This window comes from Hipposideros armiger, unplaced genomic scaffold (genome assembly GCF_001890085.2).
Source record: "Hipposideros armiger isolate ML-2016 unplaced genomic scaffold, ASM189008v1 scaffold_412, whole genome shotgun sequence".
Taxonomy (NCBI): Eukaryota; Metazoa; Chordata; class Mammalia; order Chiroptera; family Hipposideridae; genus Hipposideros; species Hipposideros armiger.
In genome coordinates, this window is record NW_017731762.1 from 298,275 (window position 1) to 323,602 (window position 25,328).

Below are 25,328 nucleotides of genomic sequence, written 5' to 3' on the forward strand. Positions count from 1 at the left end.
TGTACCCATGCAAGCAATAAAAGGCACTGTGACACAGAAAAATTAGAATATGTAGTTAGATGATTAGTATAAAAAGCAGATACCTACTGTCTCACTGTTAATTTAGGAGCAGGGTAGCAGTTTGAAAACTTAAAAGGCTAAGGACGGTGCACAGTGCTAAAGATGAGATTTCTGTCGCAAGTCATAAGTTTATAGTTCACAGGTTCAAGGCCTGCGACTTAAGTGAGGAGTACATGTGCAGGTCTGTGCATCCCATTAGCTGCTGATAATGTTAGTATGTGTTAGGTACTTCCTTTTCTCCTGTCTTTTCTCATTTAATTCTTAGTTTTAGTATCATCATTTAACAGATGAGGAAAAAATGGAGGCACAGAGAAATTCAGTAATTTTTCTAAGGTCACAAAAAAGCTAGTAAGTGTCACAACTGGGACTGGAACCCAGGCCATAGGCTTTAAAAGCTGCACTCTTAACCACTAAGGCATCCTACCACCCAGCAGGGAGCTCCCGTCTCAAAAGAATTGCAGTAAAGATAAAAATGGTCTATTTTGGAAAAAAGATCTCTTGGTATCAACACAGAGCGAAAAGATGCAAAATGTATAACACAAAGAATGAGGGTATACTTAGAGCTTCTACAGACTGATTCCTATTTGCTACAAGTTTACGTAGGGGCTGCAGGCAGGACTGAACTGCTTCTCTCAGTCTCTTTGGAATTAACTTAAAAACCTTTATAAACAGCATTCTAGAACCTACCTTTAACAATAAAAATGTACACGTATACACTAATTATAGGTAAGATGATTAGGATACGGGGTAGAATAGCAGCAATAAGGGGACACAGTGAAAGCTGAGGGAGATATTTCAAAGGCAAAGAAGAGAGACGGAGGAAAAGCCGACAAGACTAAGTGACTGATGAAAGGTGGCAGTGTTCTGAAAGACGGTTAATACTGAACAGAACGACAGAGTTTAGAAAGCAAGCATGTTGAGTATGAAGTCTTTGGGCCACTGAGAACACTGGGCAAGTAATCAAATGAATGTCAGAATCTGCAAGATGAATGAAGTTACAGTACAAGAGCAGTTCTTTGTCAGACTGTCACATATGACACAGCTCAGCCCTGTCACCTCAACAGGAAACAAAAGAAGCCCATGCTAGGAAGAAACTACTTCCATCTGAAAGCGCTCTTCCTGCCCATGCCTAGTGTCTCGATTTTTTTTTGACCCTTTGTTGTTCAGACTCCTTGAATAGGTTTTCTGACCACCTGGTACCTGAGCCAAGCTCGGTCATCATGGAAATGTCAGGACAGTGAACACACTGAAGATGGAAAGAGCTGGAAGGAGACAGAGAACATGAGCAGTATTCCGCAAGAATTCTCCAAATTTCATTCTAATTTTTTCAGTCGGAAAACTGAAATTTTCCTTTTATGGAAACGATCACTAGCACTCTAATAGCAATACTGAGTAGTCTCAGATGATAAAGGTTTTCCTTATCATTTAAAAGAATCAGAACAAGCACAAAACCATATTAATCTATCACTCATACTGAGGACTCACTCTCATTACTTTCAGACCTATTACCAGAAATCACACATTTCTACTGCAAGCAGGAAATCCTGCACCCAGCTGCTTAGGATTAAATGAATATTCATCTGCATTAGCACAGTTACTTAAGAACAAATGCAGCGATATTTATTCTTATCATTTATTCCTATTATTGTAATTTTTTTTTAAGGACCAAAATATTTCACTTGATCATTAGCTCTAACCACGGCAGATAATTTCTTGGTTCCTCGAAGGTCACTAAAATCCAGGAAAAATAAATTATAATCAAGGGCTACATGGCAGTAAAACACAATATTAAAAAGTCAACAGGCACAAAATATGGAAAAATAGAAAAAAAAACCACATAGTTTTTCTAGTTCTAATAGGGTCACAGCATAATATGAGTAAGACAGGAGAGTATTCTTAGTGGAACTATCTAACCAGCTTTCCCCTAAAATTTCTAAGGAGAAAGAATAGTTTTGAATTTTGCTAGCAAAGCATAAGATAAGATGAATATGGAAGATTCAACCTTTTATACCTTTTTTAAGGGCATTTTTTTTCCTGAGAGGGCATAAAAACTATTGATATGGTACCGACATTTTCCAATTTTAAGTAATACAAAAGACTAAAATGCTAAGCAAACTACTATTTCTATTTCCTGAATGGGGAAATTATTAATTTTTGCAGTTTTCTGTGATTCCTGCTGGAAACTGACGAGGTAAGGCTGAAATCAGCACCTGAGCAAAGACGAATTGGCCTTGGGGCTCACAATTTTCTGAGTCATCTCTATCAGCATTGATATAATTTTTAGAATATGCACATCTTCTTCCGAGACTGCTCCAGTCTTACTGTGTCTGTCAAAGGGGATACCCAGAAATAAACATAATACTCAGAGTGTGTTTAAGTGAGGAGTAAAGAAGAACCACCCTCTACTTTGTTCTGGATACTGTACTTCTATATTACTGCAGTTTAAGATGAAGTCACCCCTAACTTTTATCTGGCCCAGTTTGCTCACCTGTAAGTGGCTGACTTCTGAACAACAGCTGCATCTATGTCTGAGCAAAACTACAAATAATTAACATGCTATCACACTAAGAATTATTCTCAAAGTGAAAAAGGATTATTCTCAAAGTTAGAGGACAAGAAGCTGTTAAATGCTTGAATGCAGTTGTGTTTATACGTTCACTGGAGCTGGCTCATTCAGTCAGTAGATGGATGAATTTCACTTCTATCCTCTAAGCATTGCACATTTTTGTCACATTACAACCTGTTCTGTCTATGGTTCCAGTACTTGCATTTACTGCTCTAATGCTGAGTTTATTTACTGTTTATTATAATAATGTAATATAAAATTATAATGCATAATAATCTTGTTATAAATATATAATTGTTCAATAAATATTTGATACCACATGAAATGTTATGATTATATAATACAGAAATATGTTTCACATAAAAAAATATTATTGCATAATAAACATTATAAATCAGGTTTAATTATATACTATATACTATTACATATAAAAGTATAGTGTATAAAAATTGTAATTCAACCATTGCTTTTCTTTCTAAAACTTAAGGGAATACTCTATGCTAAAAGCTTAAGTGTCTTATAAATAAACCCTCTGAAGGCAGGCAATGCCTTTAAAATTAATAATATACTAAACTAATGTATGTCATCTTTTTAAAAAAAATGTTCTTGGTCTTATATTTTCTACTTACTTTCTTCATTTGAAGGATAGCTTCTTGGGTTCACGCTACATTCTTTTACCTTCTGAAATCCTAAAAACCCTAATGAATTCATTATCACCTAAAATATAACAAGCTTTCTTTCCCTTCTTCATCTGAAATATGGCTAAAAGACACACTGTATAACACTGGTCAAAAGAACTGATGAAATAACTTTAAGCAAATTTAGCCAGAGGTCCAGGTATTTTACTGAATAATTGAAAACAACATAAAAATCACATAAGAAAGGTACAAAGGACCACTTGTATTTGCTGCTTTATTCATGGAACTTTTTATATTTTAAAAATAATTACAAACTACTATCAAATAACTACAGTTTATTTCCTTTTAGATTCTTTATTTGGAAGATCTGAAAATTCTAGGATAAGAAAAGTTTTATCAGACTCGATGTTCTTCCAGGAAAACGTCACAATACCACGTTACAGTCCCTAAGCCTAAGACTGTGTGGTTAAAACAAAATAAGTCATTCTATTACAGTGCTCTACATACACGATTGCAAACGGTTGCTAACTAATCTGTAAGCAAATTAATTGCAATTTAGAAAATAATATAGCCTAACTTAAAAGGCTACAACTTAAATTATTAGTTTTAAAGGCTTCTAGGATCAGCAGTGTCCTCCTTTGCATACTAAAATAGGAACTACAAAATGCAAATACACAAGAGCGAAGAAGGGTGATGATTCTGATGGAATAAAGGAAGAACAATGCTTAAAAACTGCTTGAAGTCTGCTTTATATATTCTGCTAATTCAGTTAATATGAACAAGGCTTAACAAAGAAACTTCCTAAGTTGATATTTTCTTTCTCAGCTCTCAGAAATGTCAGCTTTGCCTGGCAAAAAGTCTAAGTCAGATGTAGACTCAAGACCAAGCTAACTAACCTTAGACAGAGCTTTCAGCTGTGCATGCTATTAGGTATGAACATTCAGAAGCTGTATCTTTGATGAATTGGAAATAACGTGTTAAGCCTCATATGGAAAAACTTTATACTCGAGAAAGCACCAAGCTCCAACATCTGTTCTGAGTGGCAACCAGAAAATCTTTTTTGAATTTCAGGGTAGTTTTTGCCTAATCATAAGGAAAAGCCAATCTCATTTCCTTATTCTTTGCAATGTCACAACTTCAGGCTATGAATCAAAAAGAGTTACATTTCTGAATGGTCTGGGGGAAATAAAAGTTTGGGACTTTTAATAGGAACATGGTAAGAAAAAGGTAACAGGAAAGACACGACCAGACCCAATGTAGGTGTTCTCATACAGTGCAGACAGCTATGTAAATTGATACAATCCTTTTTGAAAGCAATCTGTCAAAAGATTTCTAGAGTCATTAAGTTATTTATGATCTTTGATACAGTAATTCCACTTCTAGAAATCTATGCTAAAGAAATAGTCTTAGAAATAAAAAAGGGTTAGACATATATATTAATATGTGCCTTGCAATATGGTGCATTCTAAGGAGAACCCACTGGAAACAATCCATTGATGTGTTTAAGAACATTACAATACACGGTGGATGAAAATTTTATATAGGTATTAAAATAATGGTTATTAAAAAAGTATTTTATAATACATTAAATAGAAAGGGCAGGAGAGAAAATTAAACATTTAAACGCATATACAATTATTTTTAAGGTATGCACAGAAAAGGAGAAATGAAAGATTAAAATACTATTATTAATTGTACTAAGAATACAAGGTTAATGGGTGATTTTCTTAATCTTTTTGCTCTTTTTCCAATTTTTCTAAATGTTTGCTGAAACACAGATAATGAATAAACAGAATTTGTAAAAACAAGTAAAAAACCTGATTTGAAAGTAATTAAGAGTAGGGAACGCATAATTATTTCTAGAATTATTCTGATTGAAACAAGTATCACAGATTAGAGTAAAATTCAGTGCACACATATTTTAAAAACCAAATGTACTTGTTTAATGTGTGCAAAGGTCTTGTTACAGATCAATTTGACCTAAAAATGTTTCAGATGAGCAGTAATTTGCTATTTAAAAAACTGAGACATTTAAAAAAGAATGAGACATTAAAAAAAACATCAAAATACCTTTCCTACTCTATCATACATGCAGTTAAATTACTTGGCCATTTCTATGATATAACTGCATAATGATTTTCACATATTATTAGATCTGTAAAACACCATTTGTCTTTTCTCCTTTATCTATTTTATAAATGAAAGCAAATTTATAATTCCAGACAATGACAAATTCTAAAGGAAAAAAATATAAAAAATAAGATTTACCCCCAAATTTTTTCCCATTGTATCATTACTAGATGTATACTTTTTGATAGTTTATGTTTTCTTATGCCAATACCTGTAGCATAAAAACCAGCAAAAGGAAAAAGACTTATCTCTCCTGGCAAAGATTTGAGTAGGAAAATGAAAACGAATACTGTAAAATATTAGAAATAGAAACAAATTATCCCATGCACAAGAACCAAAATTATGTTTTTATATGTTTATGTTTATTCATAGGAATTTTATGGGAATTATTAATTTTTACTTGCTGGTCTCAAGAGAAAGCAAGTCCTACATTTAGAGATTCTTCCAAAGGCTAGTTCTCCATTAGACCAGCGCTGAAGGAGCTCTCATTTTAACGGGGGACACAAGGAAGTCGGAAGGCTTACACTACATCAAGCATTGCATCTTCCATGGCTCCACATGAGCCAAAGAAAAACTGCCAGGAATCCATGGATTCAAAAGCATGTTTTGAAACAGCATTCATTTATTTTTTAGTGGTATAATCGGAATACATTTCACTATTATTCTTCTCTTTCCACAGAAGAAAGATTTTATGAGACCATTTTCAGGAAAAACAATAAACCATTAAAAAGGTTTCACAGACCTCTGAAATTAAATATTTTTAGTGGTGCATAAATATATTTAATTAAAACACACATTTTGTTATGGGCTGAACTGTGTCACTCCTAAAGCTACTATGTTAAAGTCCTAACCCCCAGTGCCTCAGAATGTGACTGGATTTGAAGACAGGATCTTTAAAGAGATAATGAAGTTAAAATGAGGTCATTTGGACCCTAATCCAATATGACTGGTGAAGAGATTAGGATACAGATATAAAAATCAGACATAAACAAAAGAGGAAACTTGCAGTTTTGCTTCATATGAGAAAAAAATAAATTACAAGGTGACAAGAAGAATCAATGAGTAGACTGATAAATACACTACGTGCAATATTTTAATAACACAAGACATAAAAATATTGAAAAATAATAAATAAAATAATAGTAAGAAACTCTATGTTAGTATGTGCAAAAATAAAATATTTTGTTTTCATAGTAATTATAGTTGATACAGCGAAAATGGTAACAAAACTGTGGAAGTCAGTAAAAATGAAAATTTTAATAGTGATGGGCCTTTAAGGAATTATTAAGTTATAAAAACTTAGATGAGTGGAAAAGATGCATCTACCTCTTCGAGTCTATTAATTTCATGGACACAAATATGCTGTTGGGTTGCTTTCTAGTAGCATATAAATTGTGCACTCAAGTACAACAGTTTTATGTAGAGTAGTACTCTAATCTAAAAATCAACCAAAATCCTTAATTTCTAAGGCTCTAATGCTACATTCAAAGTTACATTTTAATAAAGTTCATTTCATAAAACTTTGTAAAGAAAATACTAATTCAACTTGAGCTAACTTCTCTTGGTGCAGTGTTTGTGTGAGAAATAATTATGCAGTCCATTTGGAAAAGTATAATCAATCCATGGGCATGCAAGTATCAGTTTTATCTTATGAGAATTTCTTCATGTTCCAGTTACTTCATTCCTTATTACATGCTGCAAAAAGCAGTAATAATTTTTATAGCCAAATACCACTTCGTAAGATACCAGGTGGCTTTCAATATTTACCCTATAAGTCATGCATGAAATTTAAACATTACAAAAAATGACTTACCAGTTGACACTCCTGAAATATGCACATTTTCAGAATGTTCTGCAAGAGCACCATTTCCTAAAATTAAACATAATGAATAAACTAATTTCCAAGATAAAAATTTATAAAAAATTTTCAGATTCTCTCTTTAAAAGAAAAACAACTACACAGAGCTACTCGTATATTCAGAAACTAAAGTCTCTTACAATAATCTTCAAAACAATATGTCGAGGCCCAAAATTTTCATAGTAGGAAGGAAAACAAAACATTTTGGAAATCACAACGATGTAGTATAATATATAAAGGTCAAACATACAGATCTGATTAAAACCAGAAAGAATTTTCTATCAACAGTCAAAAGAGAACTCCATTCTACTAGTAGAAAACAGAGACTCACGTAATTATAAAAAATAGTATTCCTCCAAGAGCATGCTCAGTCAGTCCACAATGTGCTTACTGCTAGGGTCACACACGTCTTGGTACTTTATATAAAAAAAAAGAATGTCTTGCATTGTCTCTTTCAACCTTTTCTTATCACCGACTCTAACAGTTTTAAGAACAGGGACAGGCTTATTTCCTATTTTCGGAGCCCCTGATGTTCATAAACCTCCTATCGCAAAGCTGAGCAATTAGAACCATTCAAATAAACTTACAGAACTGAGTATCGCCTAATAAAGTGTTTTTAAAAAGACTCCCACTTAAAGTATTGAGGATATTTACTCCTTCAAATTAATGTGAACAGTGTCCCTTTAGGTATTCTTTTTAAATTTTTAAATGTGATTATATTAAAATTATTTCCATCTACCTCTGTTTTCTTTTCTTGTACAAATTGTTTATCTTCACTTTCTAAAGTTTTGTCTCTCTCCACCCATTAGGTCACAATTTAGCATCACAACAGCTCAGGAACGCTGACAGAGAAAGAAATCTCCTTGGAGTGAGTTAGGTAGGGAAGAAAATGAGGTGGGAGAAGCTTAGAGGGCTAAAAGCTGAATTGTTCTCAACCATTACACCCTCCCCCTCCCCGAGAAAGGAGCAAACATTGTAATTAACAGCTTTTCTTTAACAAAGATCACTCTTTTATGATCGCCTGTTATGGTATAGCATCCCCCAGGGCACTAAGCTCTAGGAGAGAAATAGCTGTTTATTTGGCTGAAGACTGTGTGCACAGTTCCTGGAAGAGAGCAGGTGCTCAAAGAGTTGATGAATGAATAAATAAGGTCATGACGATTAAATGAAATCATGCCAATTAAGCACTTGATACAGTGCCTGGCACATAGCATTGAAAGAGGTATTCATTTTGTAACTGTGTAAAATAGATTATTATTACTACTAAAGAATAAAAGTGATAAAACAACACTTGCAGTTCATGACAGCTATATCCTTCAAAATAAAATGTGTTTCCCTGGCATAAAGAAATAAATGGTGGATATGGTGATGTAGGTGTGTAAGCCATATTTAGTATACCAATAAATCTGATTATAGTTATTTAAATACTGTACATTAATACCACATTAGCCATAATTTTTTTTTCCAGCAATGTTAATTCTACTAACATAGAATTGACACTAAGTGGAGGCTTTCTAGTAATGTACACAACTTGTAAAAATTGGTAGCATAAACAAAATGATATAAGAAACTGATTCCATAAAACAACTAACAAGATTTGCTAAAAGTTAGTATAAATTGCATAAACCTTTGCTACTCCAAAGTAGACCAGCAGTACTAGGGACACCAGGAGCTTATGAGAAATGCAGATTCTCAGGCCCTCTCTCCCTCCCACCAGATTAGATCTTCCCCCACCCTTGTGATTCACACCTGCATTCACATTTCAGAAGCGCTGGCTTACACATTCTACTTCTATGTTAGACAGCTACAATTACAGCTGTGTAATTTTGTGACCCTAAGGTTTCCCATATCCTTAAGGAAACATAATTAATTATCCTTAGGAGAGTTTTAATATTAGATATATTTTATACATTATTTTTTTCCAATTCAATAAACAATAAAGAGGCAGAAGGAAAACAGTAGCATAAAGTCGTATTTAAGACTGTGAATTCTGGACTAGATTGCTAGGATTCTAGCTCCACCAATACTTACTTCATGTGCAATTGGGGCAAGTTACCTAACTCTTTGTGTCTTAATTCCACCTCTAAAATGAAGAAGGTAATACCTACCTTAAGGGCTCAGTGGAATTCTTTATAATAAAAAAAAAAGAAAAAGAAAGAAAATAATCTAAATCTCAATCAGTATGCAAATGAATAAACTAATATAGCCTTATAATAAAATATTCAATAAAATAATTCTGTATGTACTAACTTGGAAAGATATACACATTAAGTTAAATATGCTTTAGAATAACATTAGAATATGATCTTAATTTTAACTTTAAAATGATGTCTATATCAATAGTTAATATGCATGTTTACATAAGCATAAGGTATATGTACTCATATATGTATATAAGGTGTAGGGATATGTATGTATATACAATTATGTATATATGTATATAATTCTTTTATATTTTATATATATGAGTGTATATATATATATATATATATATACACATATACATACATACACACACACACACACTTATATAAAACGGTATATAGAAACCGTGGAAGAAAACCTCTGGAACTGGGATCAGAAAGGAAGACCTCTTTTAGATACGTCAGCATTAATGGAATTTGTTATAACAGGTGCGGATTTCTTTAAAAATTTTATTCGTATTACCAAAAAAAAAAAAAAACCACAGGTAAAGAAAATATAGTTCATTCCCCACCATTCTGAATAACACAAGTCTCATATTGTGCAAAATATTATAAAATATTTCAATTTCAGAACAGTATTATTAATGATTTTTAAAACTGACAAACAGGACCTTAAAATATAAAACATGATACTGCTAATATCCCATACACTTACTCTAGCTTAAAAACAGAAGTAAAAAAACAAATCAATAATAATTTCTGTTAACATCAAATAACCATCTCTTTTTTGGGTTATATTAGATATTTCTTATTCTGAGTACCATTTGAAACCGCTACATAATTTAGGTGTCATGACATTCTAAAAAGCATTTTTACACAGATGCCACTTACATCACACAATTAAGTTTCATGTTATAAGCAAGACAGCCCCCCGCAACTTGCTTCCTTGATACAAAGCTAATTACATTCTCCATAATGCACCTCCCCCACCGGAGAGAAAACCCATACATATGAGGATGCACACACACCCCCATCTCCCTTAGAGAAGAAAACCCATACATATGAGGATGCACACACACCCCCACCTCCCTTACTGTATCTCCAGTATAGCCATGTTAGATATTCTTGCAGAAGTCACCCTTTAGAAGTATGATATGCTGGAAAAACAGTCTGATAAAACATTACTTCTGTAACTATACATTAGCAGCTGACTAAATAGTTAATGGACCGCCTAATTAACTAGAACTCCTAAAGGAAGGACGTTTCATTATCACCTAAGTCAGGAAATAATTTGTTATGACAAATTTTTTTTCAGTCCCACTAACCAAAGGCTAAAAGTGATGGATCAAGCATCCCCGTTTATTATTCTTCTTGCCAAGGTGAACCATGGTTTTGTAGTTTCTGAGTGCAATACAAGAGAAAGAATCTTCCAAAAGAGATGCTGTTTTAGGAAACGAAGCCAGAGGACAGTGAGTTTGAGCTCTGGAACCAGACTCCCTGGAATCAGAACCCAGCTCTACTATTTATTTAGTCTTCAACTTAATTAAATACATCTCCTAACATTTGGTTTACTCACCTGAATCATCAGGATGTCATCATTAAGAGAATGTCTAAATTTATGATCTTTGCATCCCTGATGCTTTCTTTTTTTTATGTATTTAAGAACTATAGTTCTTCAAGAATAGCTAATAAATACAGCTAAAATTTGATAGATATATGCCAGCCAACTCCTAAGTGCCTTACAAGTCTTCCCTCAGCTCATCCTTAAAACAGTTTATTTTACAGACAAGAAAACTAAAGCTTCTAGCACTTTACTAATATTTCCTAAGAGCTAGTAATTGGATGGATTTAAAACTCAAATCTACAATCATTATGAAATTTATGTTCCTAACTTTCAAAAAAGAATTCAGGTTTTATAACAATTTCCACGACATTAAGAAGTCTGTGGTTTCTTACCTTTTTCTTTTTGTAAAAAAGAATTCAGAGATGAATATAATTCTTGATTAAAGAAATAGTACTTACTTAACTTTCAGAGTTAAAACCCACCCGCCAGAGCTATTCCACTCTATATGAAGGAGAATCATGGATTCAAAAGTTAATAAGTGGCAGTTAGAAGTAATCTATATGCTCAGCATCCTACAATCTCATTTCCACTGTGCAGTGAGAACAGTAGTCAAACATAAATACTCATGTACATACAGAGGATGCCAAAAAATGTATACACATTTAAAGAAAGGAAAACTGTATTAAAATTGTAATTATACTGATAACAAAAGATGAATACAAGTCACATTTGACTTCTGCAATTACAAGTGGTGCTCAAAGTGGTTACCATCAGCGTCCAGACACTTGTGATTACGGCGAACTACTGCTTGAGCAACGCTGAGCAAAGTGTTCACTTGTATACATCTTCTTGGCACCCCGGTATATACACCCCAAAAGCAAACATCGTTCCTATTTTACTACATTTAAGGAAAAGGTCCACAATCCTAATAGGGCCTACCAAATTCTCCAGTCTGGTTTTTCCTAACTACTTCAAAAGCTTCACCTCTTGTGATATACTACTTTCCACTCTATCTCTTCTCTCCAGAAATACTGGATTTATTTTTAGAAAAGTGTCAGCTGTCTCTCTTGACTTTGGGCTTTTCTTTCATATTATTTCTTTAGGGATGCATCTCCTGATTCCCCAATACTAGGTTAGGTCATCTTGTTATAAGCTCCTATAGCATCCAATACTGTCACCTTCTGAAAATGTGTCATACTTGTGTTATCTGTGTAATGACCATATTTCCCATCAGATCTTAACTTTGGGGGTGGGGAGTGAGATGTGGTGATGGGACATAGCTGAGTTTGTTTTGTTTTGCAACCGAGTGACTGGCACAGAACATAACATGTAATAGGAGATACTCGTTCATAGTCGCATAAATAAATGAATGAATGGTAGGTTGATACATAAGAGGCATAATCTCTGCCCCTGAAGAGTTGATAATTTATTGAGAAAATAATAAAAAATATATAAAACAGAAGCAAACAATACAAAAATATAAAATAATCAAGCTTCTTACTCAAGTGGGAAGTCCTAGAGGCTTTTCTACTAAAAAATGGGAATGGAAGACAAGGGTTCCCACTATAGTTACTAAAATTAGCCAATGAAATTAGACAAGAAAAACAATTATAGGCATAAGAATTAGAAAAGAAGAGGAAAAAGTGTATCTATTTGCAGTTGATGATTGTATATCTATTTGAAAAACCCAAGAGAGTCAACAGAAAAATATGAAAATTTTGTAAGGTAGAATATAAAAGAAGCATACAGAAATCAAAAGCCTTTGTAAATACAAACAATAGCCAGTGAGAAGATACAGAAAACCCCATTTTTAGTAACAACAAAAAAAGATTTTTAAAAACTCAGACATAAAGCTCCTGCTGTGGGTAATTGATGATGGACCCACACTCCCACAATGAACCACTAAAAACGTTCAAAAAGATATATGAAAAAAATTCAGACACTGGACAACAAGCTGTGTAAGACTGCGATCTCCAAGGAAAGGAAAACAAATTGAGATGAGCCCTACTGTTGCACCAGCTTTCTACCTGGAGACTTTCTACCTGGAGACCCTGGCACATTGAGGGAGAACCTGAGTTCCCGACAACCTGAGGAGGCAGCGATAGGAATTCAGAGAGGATGAGGCAGCTGAAATATTCAGATTATTAGGGAGGGAGGAACCTTGTAAAAATAAAGAGGACTCCAAAAATCTGCATCAGGGTCCCAGTCTTAGGCTGAGCACTAAGCTGCACATGTATAAGGTGAGACTTCACCAAGGCCAAGAACAACTACTGGAAGCTGGAAGTTGAAAAACTTCCATCATACAGAGTTGGAAGATGCTGAAGTTCTGACCAGCAAGAATAGAAAGAATTCCAAAGTGGACTTACTACTGCCATTGTGCTGTTTCCTGGCTGTTTTGTGATTCCCTTGTTTCTTTCTTCTCTTGCTCTCTTCCTTTGTGACTGGATGATTTTCTGTGGTCGTATGACTTGATTTCTTTCTCTTTCTCTTTTGTGTTGCCACTACAGGTTTTTGCTTTGTAGTTATCATGAGGCTTACATAAAACATCTTGTATTTCTGCGAGTAACAGTCTCTTTTAAGCTGATAACAACTTAACTTCAAATGCACACTAAAGCTCTACACTTAGACTCTCCCGATTGTTTTTATTTTTATTTTTTTAATATTTATTTATTTTTAAATTGGGGAATTGGGGGGATGGGAACAGTGCTGGGGAATTGGGGGAAGGGGAACAGACAAGTTGCTGTCGTTTTGTTCTTCAGTCTAGTTGTGGAGGACGTTGCTTCACTGGCCCAAGTTGGCACCATCATTGTGCTCTTCCCGGGCGAGGCACATAAGTCGCCGGCATCTGGATGGCCGCTCACTGCGGCTGCTGGCCGCTCATGCTGGCTGCTGGCTACATACGGTAGCCCATGGCAACCCACTGCAGCAAGGGCTGCAGCCTACGCTGTCGCCGGCGACCCATGGCAGCCCAGCTCCAGGTCGAGCTGTTGTTCAGCATCTTAGCTGTAGAGGGCAGTGTCACTGGCCCTCATATGTGAGATCCGAACCAGGGCCCTCTGGCGTCCCAAGCCAGTCCTTAACCATCGTGCCACTCGGCCGGCCCTCTCTCAATTGTTTTTGATGTTACAGCTTATATCCTTTTCCTTGTGTGTTCATAACAAATTATTGTAGTTGTAATTATTAACACTAAAACTATGAGTTATTTATAAATAACTCAAAATAGTTATTTATCTCATAAACGATAGCTGTTTTGAATACCGTCTTTTAACCTTCATACTAGACTTATGTGATTCACCCACAACGATTACAACATTATTCTGAATTTAACTATATATTTACTTTTACCAGTGAGATTTATACTTTCATGTTTTCCTGTTACTACAGTGCTCTTTCTTTTCAGCTTGAAGGAGTCCCTTCAACATTTCTTGTTAGGCTGGTCTAGTGGTGATGAATTCCTTCAGTTTTTGCTTCTCTGGGCAACTTTCTCCTAATCTGAAGAACTTTGCTGCACAGGCTACTTTTGGTTGTTTTTTTCCCTTTTCTTTCAGCACTCTGAATATACCATACCACTCCCTTTTGGCCTGCAAAGTCTGCTGAAAAATCTGCTAACAGTCTTATGGGGGTTCCCTTGTATAAAACAAGTGTTTCTCTTGCTGCTTTTAAGATTTTCTTGTCTTTAACTTTTAACAATTAAATTATAATGTATGTACTGGTCTGCTGGAGGTTGTCCCCTAAGCCCTTTAAAGTATCTTCACTTTTTCATTCAGATTCTGTGCGTGTGTGTGTTATATTAAAGGATGCAAAATGCTGACCATAGAAGTGTAAAAGTAGTCCTTTCTGGAGAGGCTATTGTATCAGACATTGTTCTAGTATCCAGACCAAATTTTTCTAAAGTGTGCAAAAGGTATAAGGCAACTTGTTAGCCCCTTGTAGAAGTTAATCTGCATTTGTCTCCAACGTTTCTACTAGTTTAATTATTATGTAAAGGAAATGAGGTTTCTCTGACATACAAGGTCTGACAATTAAGTTCAGGAATTTGCTGCAATGATGTTGCTAATCTTTTTTGTGATATCGGGGGATTATTCATTATAAATTTGTACCAACTGGACAAACAGTTTACCACATTTACTATTTGGAAGTGCTGTAAAGTCTGCATGAAAAAGGTAGAAGATCTGACAACAATTTCGCCAACAATTCATGGCTCTTGCATCACGACAATGCACCAGCTCACATGGCACTGCCTGAGGGAGTTTTTAGCCAGTAAACAAATAACTGTATTGGAACACCCTCTCTACTCATCTGATCTGGCTCCCAATGACTTCTTTCTTTACCTGAAGATAAAGGAAATACTGAAAGGAAGACATTTTGATGACATTCAAGACAGCAAGGGTAATATGATGACAGCTCTAATGGCCGTTCCAGAAAAAGAGTTCCAAAATTGCTTTGAAGGGTGGACTAGACACTGGCATCGGTGCACAGCTTCCCAAGGGGAGTGCTTTGTGGGAGACTGTAGTGATATTCAGCAATGAGGTGTGTAGCACTTTTTCTAGCATGGATTTGCAAACTTAATTGTCCAACCTCGTAGTTCTTACCAAATCAATAAGGCTTATAGATTTACTTCCTCTCCTAGGTATTCATAAACCACTTCTTTTATTCTCTATTTATAATCTTCCATCGGGTCATTATCACTAATTGTTGGTTTGTGGAATCCTCATACCTCCCACCCTTTTTGGAAAAATCAAAACTGTGCTTCCTGCTTCCAGTCATCTGACTTTTCTTCTCTCAGTCCTTGGAAGTATAATAGTACCTAAGTCAGAACTCGAAGTTGTTTATAATACCTCAATGAACTCCTGTTATCTTTGCACCAATGTCCTTCAAGAAGGTTTTCAGAAATGTTTACTCTTATCCTTTCAGTTTGAGGAGTATAGATGACAGAAAGGACATTAACCTCTAGTAGTATTACACCACCTATCCAAGCTACAGTCCTATATAGCTTTGTTATTTTATCCTACAAATGTTTCAATGACCATTTTGCTGTCCTTGGTATTTTGCTCAACTCAAACTTGAGTTTTCGCTATAGTTTAGTAATAGTTATAATTTATCCCTGGTTAAATATCCTTTCTTTCTTGGGAATATATTGTTAATTGATCTGAAGTCACTGAGCAACCTCTTAATTTCTTTAGGTTTCTCTGCAGTTCATTCCTTTTTGGGGTTATGATTTTCATAACCAGAAATTATTTTTGAGATGTTAACCTCCTTGGATTATCTTTCCAGGTTTTTTTGTTGTGAAGACATATTAATATTTTTTCCTAAATTAATTTTGAATCTGTGCCCAAGCTCTCCTCTCTTCTCCTCCTAAAATTTGTATATTGAAGTCCTAACCCCTAGTGTGACTATATTCGGAGAGAGGGCCTTTAAGGGGTAATTAAGATTAAAGGAAGTCATAAGGGTGGAATCTAATGTGATAAGACCAGTTTTCTTAAGAACAGGTATCAGAGATCTCTCTCTCCACCTGTGTACAGGCCATGAGAGGAACAGCAAGAACGACACTACAAGTCAGGGAGAGAGACCTCATTAGAAACCAACCTTGAAGCCACCTTGATCTTGAGACTTCTAACATTCAGAGTTGTGAGAAAATAAATTTGCATTGTTTAAGCCACTCAGAATGTGGTCTTTTGTCATGGTAGCCATAGCAAATGAGCACATACATAGCTGGACCAAGATACTTGTGAATCCCTTGCAAGTGTATGAAAAATTCAGTACATTCTTCTGAAAAGAGGCTGCACAGTGTCTAACAAATACCTATAATGAAATGTTTTGTGTAAAGAAAGGTTAGAAACCCCTGGGAAATAGAGTTTATTTTCTTGCTTTAATTACTGGTATTCTAAAAGTATTATCCTACAGCTTTTTAATTGCAGCCATTCATTATGGCTTTAATAGACTTTTATGAACTGGCCTGAACTACCTGCCATTTAAAATAATAGTAACGATCATTTATAACATTACTCTTTTAGAAATATACATTCTAATTTTCAAACCACATTCTTAATAGACATTTGAGAGTTTGATGTTTTTATATGTTTTGGCTTCCTATAGTATTGTTATAAGGTTTTATGTATGAAATAAAATAGACACACAAATATACACAAGTACCCAGACACACACTGGTTGCTGTTATTCATGTATTTTATTCTCATTTAAGGAAACACTAAGTACAGTATATTGCTTTTGCTTCTGTATTTTCTTCTTGATGTATGTTAAACTTCACAGCTGATTACTGAACAGAAGGTAATCAGGCTGTTGACTGCATTGTAACATTTCTGGCAAGTGACTAGTGGCCTGCTTTACTCAAATGATGTTATCAGGCATAGCATCCAAACAGATATATCCAGTATATGGTCAGCTTAGTACAGGAGAAAAATGTAACAAATAAAGCTAGTTTTTCTTTATCCTTTTCTTGATTCCCAACAGGCAAAATCTTCCCACAATGTGGGGGCCTGTGATCCAGGTTGGGAAGATAGGAGAAACCTGGTGATAAAAATGTTGGAAATCTTTGATGTCAACTCTATTTTAATAGTTAATGAAACTGAAGTACAGAGAGAAGGGAAAGGCAGTTCCTTTTTTTAAAAATCGGCTCTGTGGCAAAATTTTCATGTGAAAAATTCATTAATTCCAAGTATAAAGTTTGATGAGTTCTAACAAATGCTCACAGTTCTGGGGCCACCATGACAATCAAGACACACATTTCTATCACCCAAACACCTCTCTGGCCCCCTTTGTAATCAATCCCCTTCCCACACTCTCAAAGCCAGGCAACTACTGATTGCACTGTCAATATTTACAATCATTATGTATTGTACTGAACTCATGATGTATTATTTAATCTTCCTCCTAAAGTCGCAAAAATATTCTTATCCCCATGTTATGGATGAGGAAACTGACTCAGGTTAAGTAAATCAACGATCCAAAATTCTTCAACTAGTAATTGGTAGGGATGGGCTCAAATCCAGGTCTACTTGACCCCAACATTAAAAACTGAGAGCTTCACCTAGAAATACTGAATTTCTTGGCTTCCCTTGAAAAAGAATGTACTGTCTATAGAATTCATATATGCAAATGTTCTGGGCTGATCTCTTTTAGAAGAGGCATACTCTTTCAACCCCATTACCTTCTACTGTCATTCTTACGCTGACACCAGGCTCTCTTCATTTGTGTTGCCTAAATGGTCTTTGTCAGCATTTGAATTTGTGACCTCTGGTATATTTTGTGAGTCCAAGTTACACAGGGAGAAAAATGTATGAAAGACAACAAACTGCTAACGCTGTATGAGTCCTACCCCCTTACCCATTCCCTAAGACAGGGAGAGAAACGATTAGTTTTTGTTCTTGATATTTTTCTATAATGTTGGACTTATAAAAGTATACATTACTTTTGTAAGTTAATTCATGTGAATTGAATATTATATACTAAATGCGCCTCTCTAAAAAATTAACACAATATAAAGTTCTATAGCCACATAATTTGAAGTTTTTCTTTATAACATTATAAATAAAAATGATGACAGGTGATGTTTTTTTCTTAATATTGACTAAATGGTGTAAATACTATCATTTAATATAAATACTAAAGCATATTCATTACCCTCTTCTATAGGAACACGTCACTTTCAAAAGTGTTTTCATACATGAGATTCGATATTGAGAAGACTAATGTGTGGCTACCAATTTCCTATCCTTTATGACATCACTAACACTATGATGTTTATGTACAGTCTAATGTAAACAAATAGAAAGTGTTGGCTTTTGTAGTAACAACAAAGATAAACGATCCTGAACATATCAGACTGTGGAAAATAGCCTTTCAGAGGTAGAATTATAAAGGAAGTAGAATTTAAAAATCAGTCACCATTTAAATTTTAAAGTCTACTTTTAACAACATTAAAATTACTAAAGTATTAAACTCATAGTCGATACCATTTGTAGATGTTTTTCTTGACCTTTTTTCCAAAATTACTGTTGTCTTTTTCCTTTGTCATTTATGAAAGATGGGACAGTAAGTAGTTTGTTTCTACTTCTAGTAATATCTATGATCACAGAACAGGAAATTGTGAGGACTAATCACTTCCTTGCTCGGGACGATTGTTCTCAAGTTTATCAGAGATTCTATGACAGGAGCCAAGGATACACACAGTGAGTCTAAAATCTCTGGATCCTGGAGCCACTCCTTAGCCCATCTTCTTCCCCTTCAGACCGTCCTCTCTTCTGCCTCCTTGTCTCCTCTTGATATATTCAGGTCTTTCTCGTCCATAAAAGGAAACTTCCTGCCAGTTATCCTCCCTGTTTCTGCTTTTCTATCTTGGTCTTTCCTTTCTCAGTTCAACTTTTTCAAAGAATCTACACGCACAAATGGAGCTTCCTTACACTCCTTTGCTCCTGAACTTGCCTCAGGTTTTGAACCCGATGTTCTGTCTGCCTGGCACAGTCCAGTGCACTGCCACTACTTACTGGCAAAACTCCTTCAGCTCAGGAACGAGATCTCCACCCGTCTCAGGATGAAGCGGGAGTCCTCCTCTGTGTTCCCACAGCACAGCAAATCAGTACTGAGTTATGAGCATATCACTACCACAGTGCCTATCACCCAGTTCTGGGTTATTCATGTAACGGCCCATCTTCCGCACCAAAGTGTGAGTGTCTTCAAGGGCAAAGAAAGTCTTTCCCTCCTCTCTTTCTTCTCTCCTTTTTCTTTTTCACTCTCTCCTCCTGCCTTCCAATCCCCCAGCAACTATCTCCCAGTTTTTGACACAGAGTGAGATCTCAGTAAATGTTTGTTGATTTAATGAGTCAAAATTTCCAGGCTTTGTAATTAATTAAACATGAAACACCGTTTGTGTAATTAATAATTTGGTTTCATGTTACCGTTTGCTTAGAGGGTAAGAAAAAGGAAAAGGGTGGAGAAATATAAGGTGAAAGACAGGCATGCCTTCATTAGAGAATGAAGTTAGAAAACCACAGGGAGAGGCCGATTTCAGATCCAAGTGGCCCTTCACACTGTAAAATATTTGGTAAATGACTATTTAAATCTCCTAAGCAGCTTCAGTCTTTAGATTGAAAGGGACTCAACTCCGCATTAGCTTTACTAACTAGCTGGGGGAGGGGGAGACACCAAGCTGAAGGCATGATGCTTTTTACCATTTTTTGATCTTCAATGACTCCTGGGTTCTTAACAGTGTACAGCTCACCAATTTAATAAATGTATCTAAAGAATTATTTTTTTCTCTGAGCAAATGGCTAGCTTTTCACTTACCTCTACTGAAACTCATCTCATAACTTTCCTGCTCTTTCACAGAATGTGAAAATAGTATCTTGCAGTGTATCCTGTCAATTTGACATTTTCCTATTAAAATATCATACATGAGGGCTGGCTGAGTGGCTGAGTGGCTTTGGGGCACCAGCTCTGAGCAGCAGGGCCCCGGTTCGGATCTTACATGAGGACCAGTGACGCTGCGCCCTCTACAGCTAAGATGGTGAACAATAGCTCGACTTGGAGCTGGGCTGCTGTAAGTCACCAGCGACAGCGTAGGCTGCAGTGGGGCTGGCCAGCAGCGGGCATGCACTTTTGTGAGCTGCCATGAGCCGCCGTGAGCAGCTGTCCAATGGCCAGCGAGCAACTGCCTCACCCGGGAAAGCACAATGATAACACCAACTTGGGCCAGTGAAGCAACGTCCTCCACAACTAGACTGAAGAACAAAAGGACAGCAACTTCTCTGTCCCCCTTCCCCATCACTGTTCCCTTCCCCAATTCCCCAATAAAATCTTAAAAATATATATATAAAATAATAATCATACGTGAAGCTGAGGGTTGTGCTTTTCCACATAACTTTAAAAAAATGATCTACTGTAACTATATCCATACTATATAGGCATGTTTCCCCAAGTGGATAGAGGAAATATAGACAGACATTCTCTTATGTAAGTACAATGCTATTACTTTAAAAAAAAGCAATACTAACTCTTGATATCATGTATTCTAGCCAGGCCATAGTCAGCTTTTCTTGGGTGCCTCATAAATGTCTTTCTACAGCTGGCTTATTTGAAGCAGGATCCAAAGCGAGTCTCAGTGTTGCTTCGGCTGGTGTGTTTAAGTGTCTCTTAACCTACAGTACCTCGTTTCCCGTACTGCTGACTTGTAACAGAAACCAGATCAGTTGTCCTGTAAGAGGCCCACATTCTGTGGTGTCACTTCCGTTAGGTGTCACGTAACTTTGTGTTCATCTAGTTCAGGGGTCGGCAAACTGCGGCTCGCGAGCCACATGTGGCTCTTTGGGTACGTTCCGTCTCAAAAGTTTGCATACCCGATCTAGTTCAAGGGTCATAAAACTTTTTCTGTAAAAAGGCCAGATAGTAAATATTTTAGGCTTTGTGGGCCATATGGTCTCTGCTGCAACCACTTAACTCTGCCACTTTCATGAAAGTGACCGCAAACAATATTTAAATGCATCAGAGTGGCTGTTTCTAAAAAACGGGGGGGGGGGGGCATGGGGCTGGATTTCACTCAAAAGCCACAGTTTGCAAAGCCCTGCTGTAGAAGCTGGATTTGACACAGGTTCAACATCTTTGGCTGGAATACTTCAGAGCCCATGCTGCATGTTTTATATGTCTCGCAGAAGGAGGCACACGTTTTCTGCTTGCCCTACATTTCTTAAGACTAAGGTTAATCAATAGGTCCAAGCAGGGCAGCCTAAGCCTTCTACTGTAAAGTGCCCACGTGACCATCTGTCTAATAGTTTCATCAGATGGAACCGAGGATCATGGCCTAAATAAATTATTTCATCACGGCAAAACAATTTTCTAATCCTGCAATGCTTTATACTTTAACTGAAATTCTACAAAGAACTTACCCTCAACAAATGTTCTGCTTACCCTGAAACACAGTTCATACAGAAAAAGGGAGGATAAATGCTTAATCCTTTCCTTATAATTGCTTATTTACAGAGTATAAAGTTAGTGCCCTATTTCTCACCACTGGTATCCAGGAACTTGTGGTGGTGGTGTGTATGTTTCTTATTGTAAGTCTGTTGTTATGAACCAAGGAGATTTCTATATTCAGTGAATTTCAACCATCTTCATTACTCTTTCTGATACTTAAGCTCTCTCATCTTTGGCCAATGGGAGCCCTTTTATCCTGGCCTCTGTGTCCTTCTGGCTTAAACCACTCGTCTTTAAGAGTTTCCTTGCTTTCTGACGCAATAGAATGTCCGAGGCTTATCTTTCTGCCCAAGATTGTATGTAGCCATTCACCCACGACCCTGGGATCCTTTCAGTGAGGAATGATAGCATTTCATTGATAAGGGTATAAAAAGATATATAATCTTAGATTCAATGGGCAGAAGCTTAAAGTAGTATATACATTCTGGAAAACAAACCCTGCCTCTAAATGAGTGAGAAATTATTTAATTCCTCTATGGCTTAGTATTTTTTGTAAAATGAAGTCAAATTAGGACACATCTCACAGTTTAATATAAAAATTAAACTCATTTATATAAAATTTATTTATTTATATAAATTTATTAAATTTATATAATTATATACAGAAAACATTTAAAGCAATGACTAGCATATGATAAGCACTTAATAAAAATCAAGTATTATTTTTATTTTTATTAAGAGCTTTGAAAAGTCTAACCGTCGACCCAATAATCCTACATTTATTACTTAATCATAAGGAAAAGAATAAACAATTAAGATAAAAAGTGATAAAAGCATGTTAATTACAGTATTTATAAATGTGAACAAAACTATAAACAATCTAATGTTCAACATTACAGAAATAGTTTATGAAGAAAAAGTGATAGAGAAAAATGCCCAAGACATATGTCAAGTAATATCAATAAACCCATCAGCCAAAGATTACCATTTCTACTAGTCAAGTATGAATGCTCATTTCATTGCACCTTAAAACACAGTTTTATTTTTATGTCTTTATTGAACATTTTGAACACTTAATAGAACAGTTTGATTTTTACATATTTACTAAATTAGCATGTGGTATTTATTTGCATTTCTCTGTTAAGTTAATTTTTGTTTCTAATTTTATTAGTCATCCAATTACTGTTTCTATAATTATCTTTTGTCCATCTACTGAGGAAGAAAATTAACATTTTATGTAGAAAATATTTGCATAAGTTATTTAATAGTGTCACAACAAACCTGAGGGTAGGTAGCATAAAATCCAATAATCCAGCATCTTGCCATTTAGAAATCTCAATTAATAGCAAATCATAATTAATTCAGAAAACATTAATGATCTGGCATCTGTGGCTCATCTATCAGCATCACAAGCAGCTGAGTTCTAGGAATGGATTCAAAAGAGCGAATGTACCAAGAATTAACAGGTTTGCATATAAACTACACTGAGTGTAGGGAGGTCTCTCAGTAAAATTAGAAAGAAGCAGTACGGTGTTATGGTTGAGAGCACTGATTCTAGAACCATGCTATCTGGGTACAAATCCCAGCTCTTGTGCTCACTAATTATGTAGCCCTGGCTAAGATCCGTAACTTCTCTGTGTCTCAGGTTCCTCATCTGTAAAATGCAAATAATAATAACAGTATCTAGGCTGATAGGGTTGTTCTGAGAAGAAAATGAGTGTGTGTATAGAATACACACGAGGTGTGATCAAGAAATACGATGAAAACTGCTGCTGAATGCCACCCAGGTGATGTTAATTGTGTTTTTTGCCCTTGATGGAGTTGTGCGAGCTGAGTTTGAACCCAGGAACACTACTGTGAACTCTGAATATTATAAGGGCTCATTAGAGTGTTTAAGAAATGATGTGTGGAGAAAACAGCCTGAGAAATCAGCAAACGGTTTCATCCCCCCCCAAGACAACACTCTGTCACACATCACTTCTGATACACGGCAATTTCTGTCAAATAAAAACATGACAGAGGGCCGGCCGAGGGGCTCAGTTGGTTAAGAGCTCGCTCAAGAGTGTGAGCTCTGAGCAACAGCGGTTCGAGTCCCAGCCCGAGCTGAGCAGTCGCTGAGCTGCCAACAGGTGGCAGGATGGCTCAGCTAAAAAAACCCCCAAAAAACAAAAACAAACAAACAAACAAAAATAAACCAAAACAAAACATGACGGTGTGTCCTCATCCACCTTATTCACCGGATCTGATACCACGTGACTTCTGGCTCTTCCCCAAAGTCAAAATGACCACGAAAGGTAAACATTTTTAATCGAACCAGGACATCGAGGCAGCCGTGACAGCGCAACTAAAGACACTCACAAAAGAGGACTTCCAGAACTGCTTCAGAAGGTGGCAAGAACAATGGGATAAATGCATTCGAAGCGAGGGGGAGTACTGGGTTTTAGCAAAAGCCATGAGGCATTTTTGAAATGAAAAACATAGAAAAATATGTCATGACTTTTCTGACAACCCAATTTTTTTTTTAAAGGTTTTTTTATTGGGGCATTGGGGGATGGGAACAGTGCCAGGGAATTGGGGGAAGGGGAACAGACAAGTTGCTGTCCTTTTGTTCTTCAGTCTAGTTGTGGAGGACGCTGCTTCACTGGCCCAAGTTGGCACCATCATTGCGCTGTTCCCGGGTGAGGCAGATCAGTCGCCGGCTTCTGGACGGCTGCTCACGGCGGCTGCTGGTTACTCATGCTGGCTGCTGGCTACATATGGTAGCCCATGGCAACCCACTGCAGCAGGTGCTACAGCCTATGCCGTCGCCAGCGACCCACGGCAGCCCAGCTCCAGGTTGAGCTGTTGTTTAGCATCTTAGCTGTAGAGGGCAGTGTCACTGGTCCTCATATGTGGGATCCGAACCGGGGCCCTCTGGCATCCCAAGCCAGCTCTTAACCAACGTCCCACTCGGCCGGCCCAACAACCCAATATTTTGAGGGGGATTAATGGCAATGTGTCTTTACTGTAAAAATTTTTTTAAATTTAAACATTCACTGTATTTTCTGATCACACCTCGTGTATATACACATATGCACGTTCATACACAAACACACAGTGATTAGAACACTGCCTAGCACACAGTATCTGCTATGTGTTTACTACTGTTCCAAAAATGAGTTTATAAAATCAGTCTCTCCTTGTCCCTGTTCTTTCATAAGCATAGCTTGCTATTAAAATACTGTATCATACTGTGACTATTTCAAAATATATACTTTAATTAGCCATGATAATTTGGGTGATCAAGGTATAATTTTTTTAAAAGTGCTTCTGATGATATGCCAGATATAACAGCCACGAAAAGGGGTGAGGGGAGGCAATCAATATAGATCACATAGACCACAACACCACAGCAGTGCTTCTCCAATTTGAGTATGAAAAAAAATCCCCTGGTGATCTTGTT

At 36.2% G+C, this 25,328-nt stretch overlaps 1 protein-coding gene across 2 annotated transcripts in view; it reads right to left on the bottom strand.

Annotated features, from left to right (window-relative positions):
* LRP12 (LDL receptor related protein 12) overlaps window positions 1-25,328 on the bottom strand; it is a 72,268-nt gene that overhangs the window by 30,244 nt on the left and 16,696 nt on the right. Inside the window, exon 2 of one of the 2 annotated variants that reach the window (XM_019663974.1) lies at window positions 7,208-7,264. The exons of the other annotated variant lie outside the window; for it this stretch is intronic. Coding sequence (XP_019519519.1) covers window positions 7,208-7,264 — 57 coding nt within the window. The remainder of the gene's footprint in view (window positions 1-7,207; window positions 7,265-25,328) is intronic. 2 annotated transcript variants of the gene reach the window in all.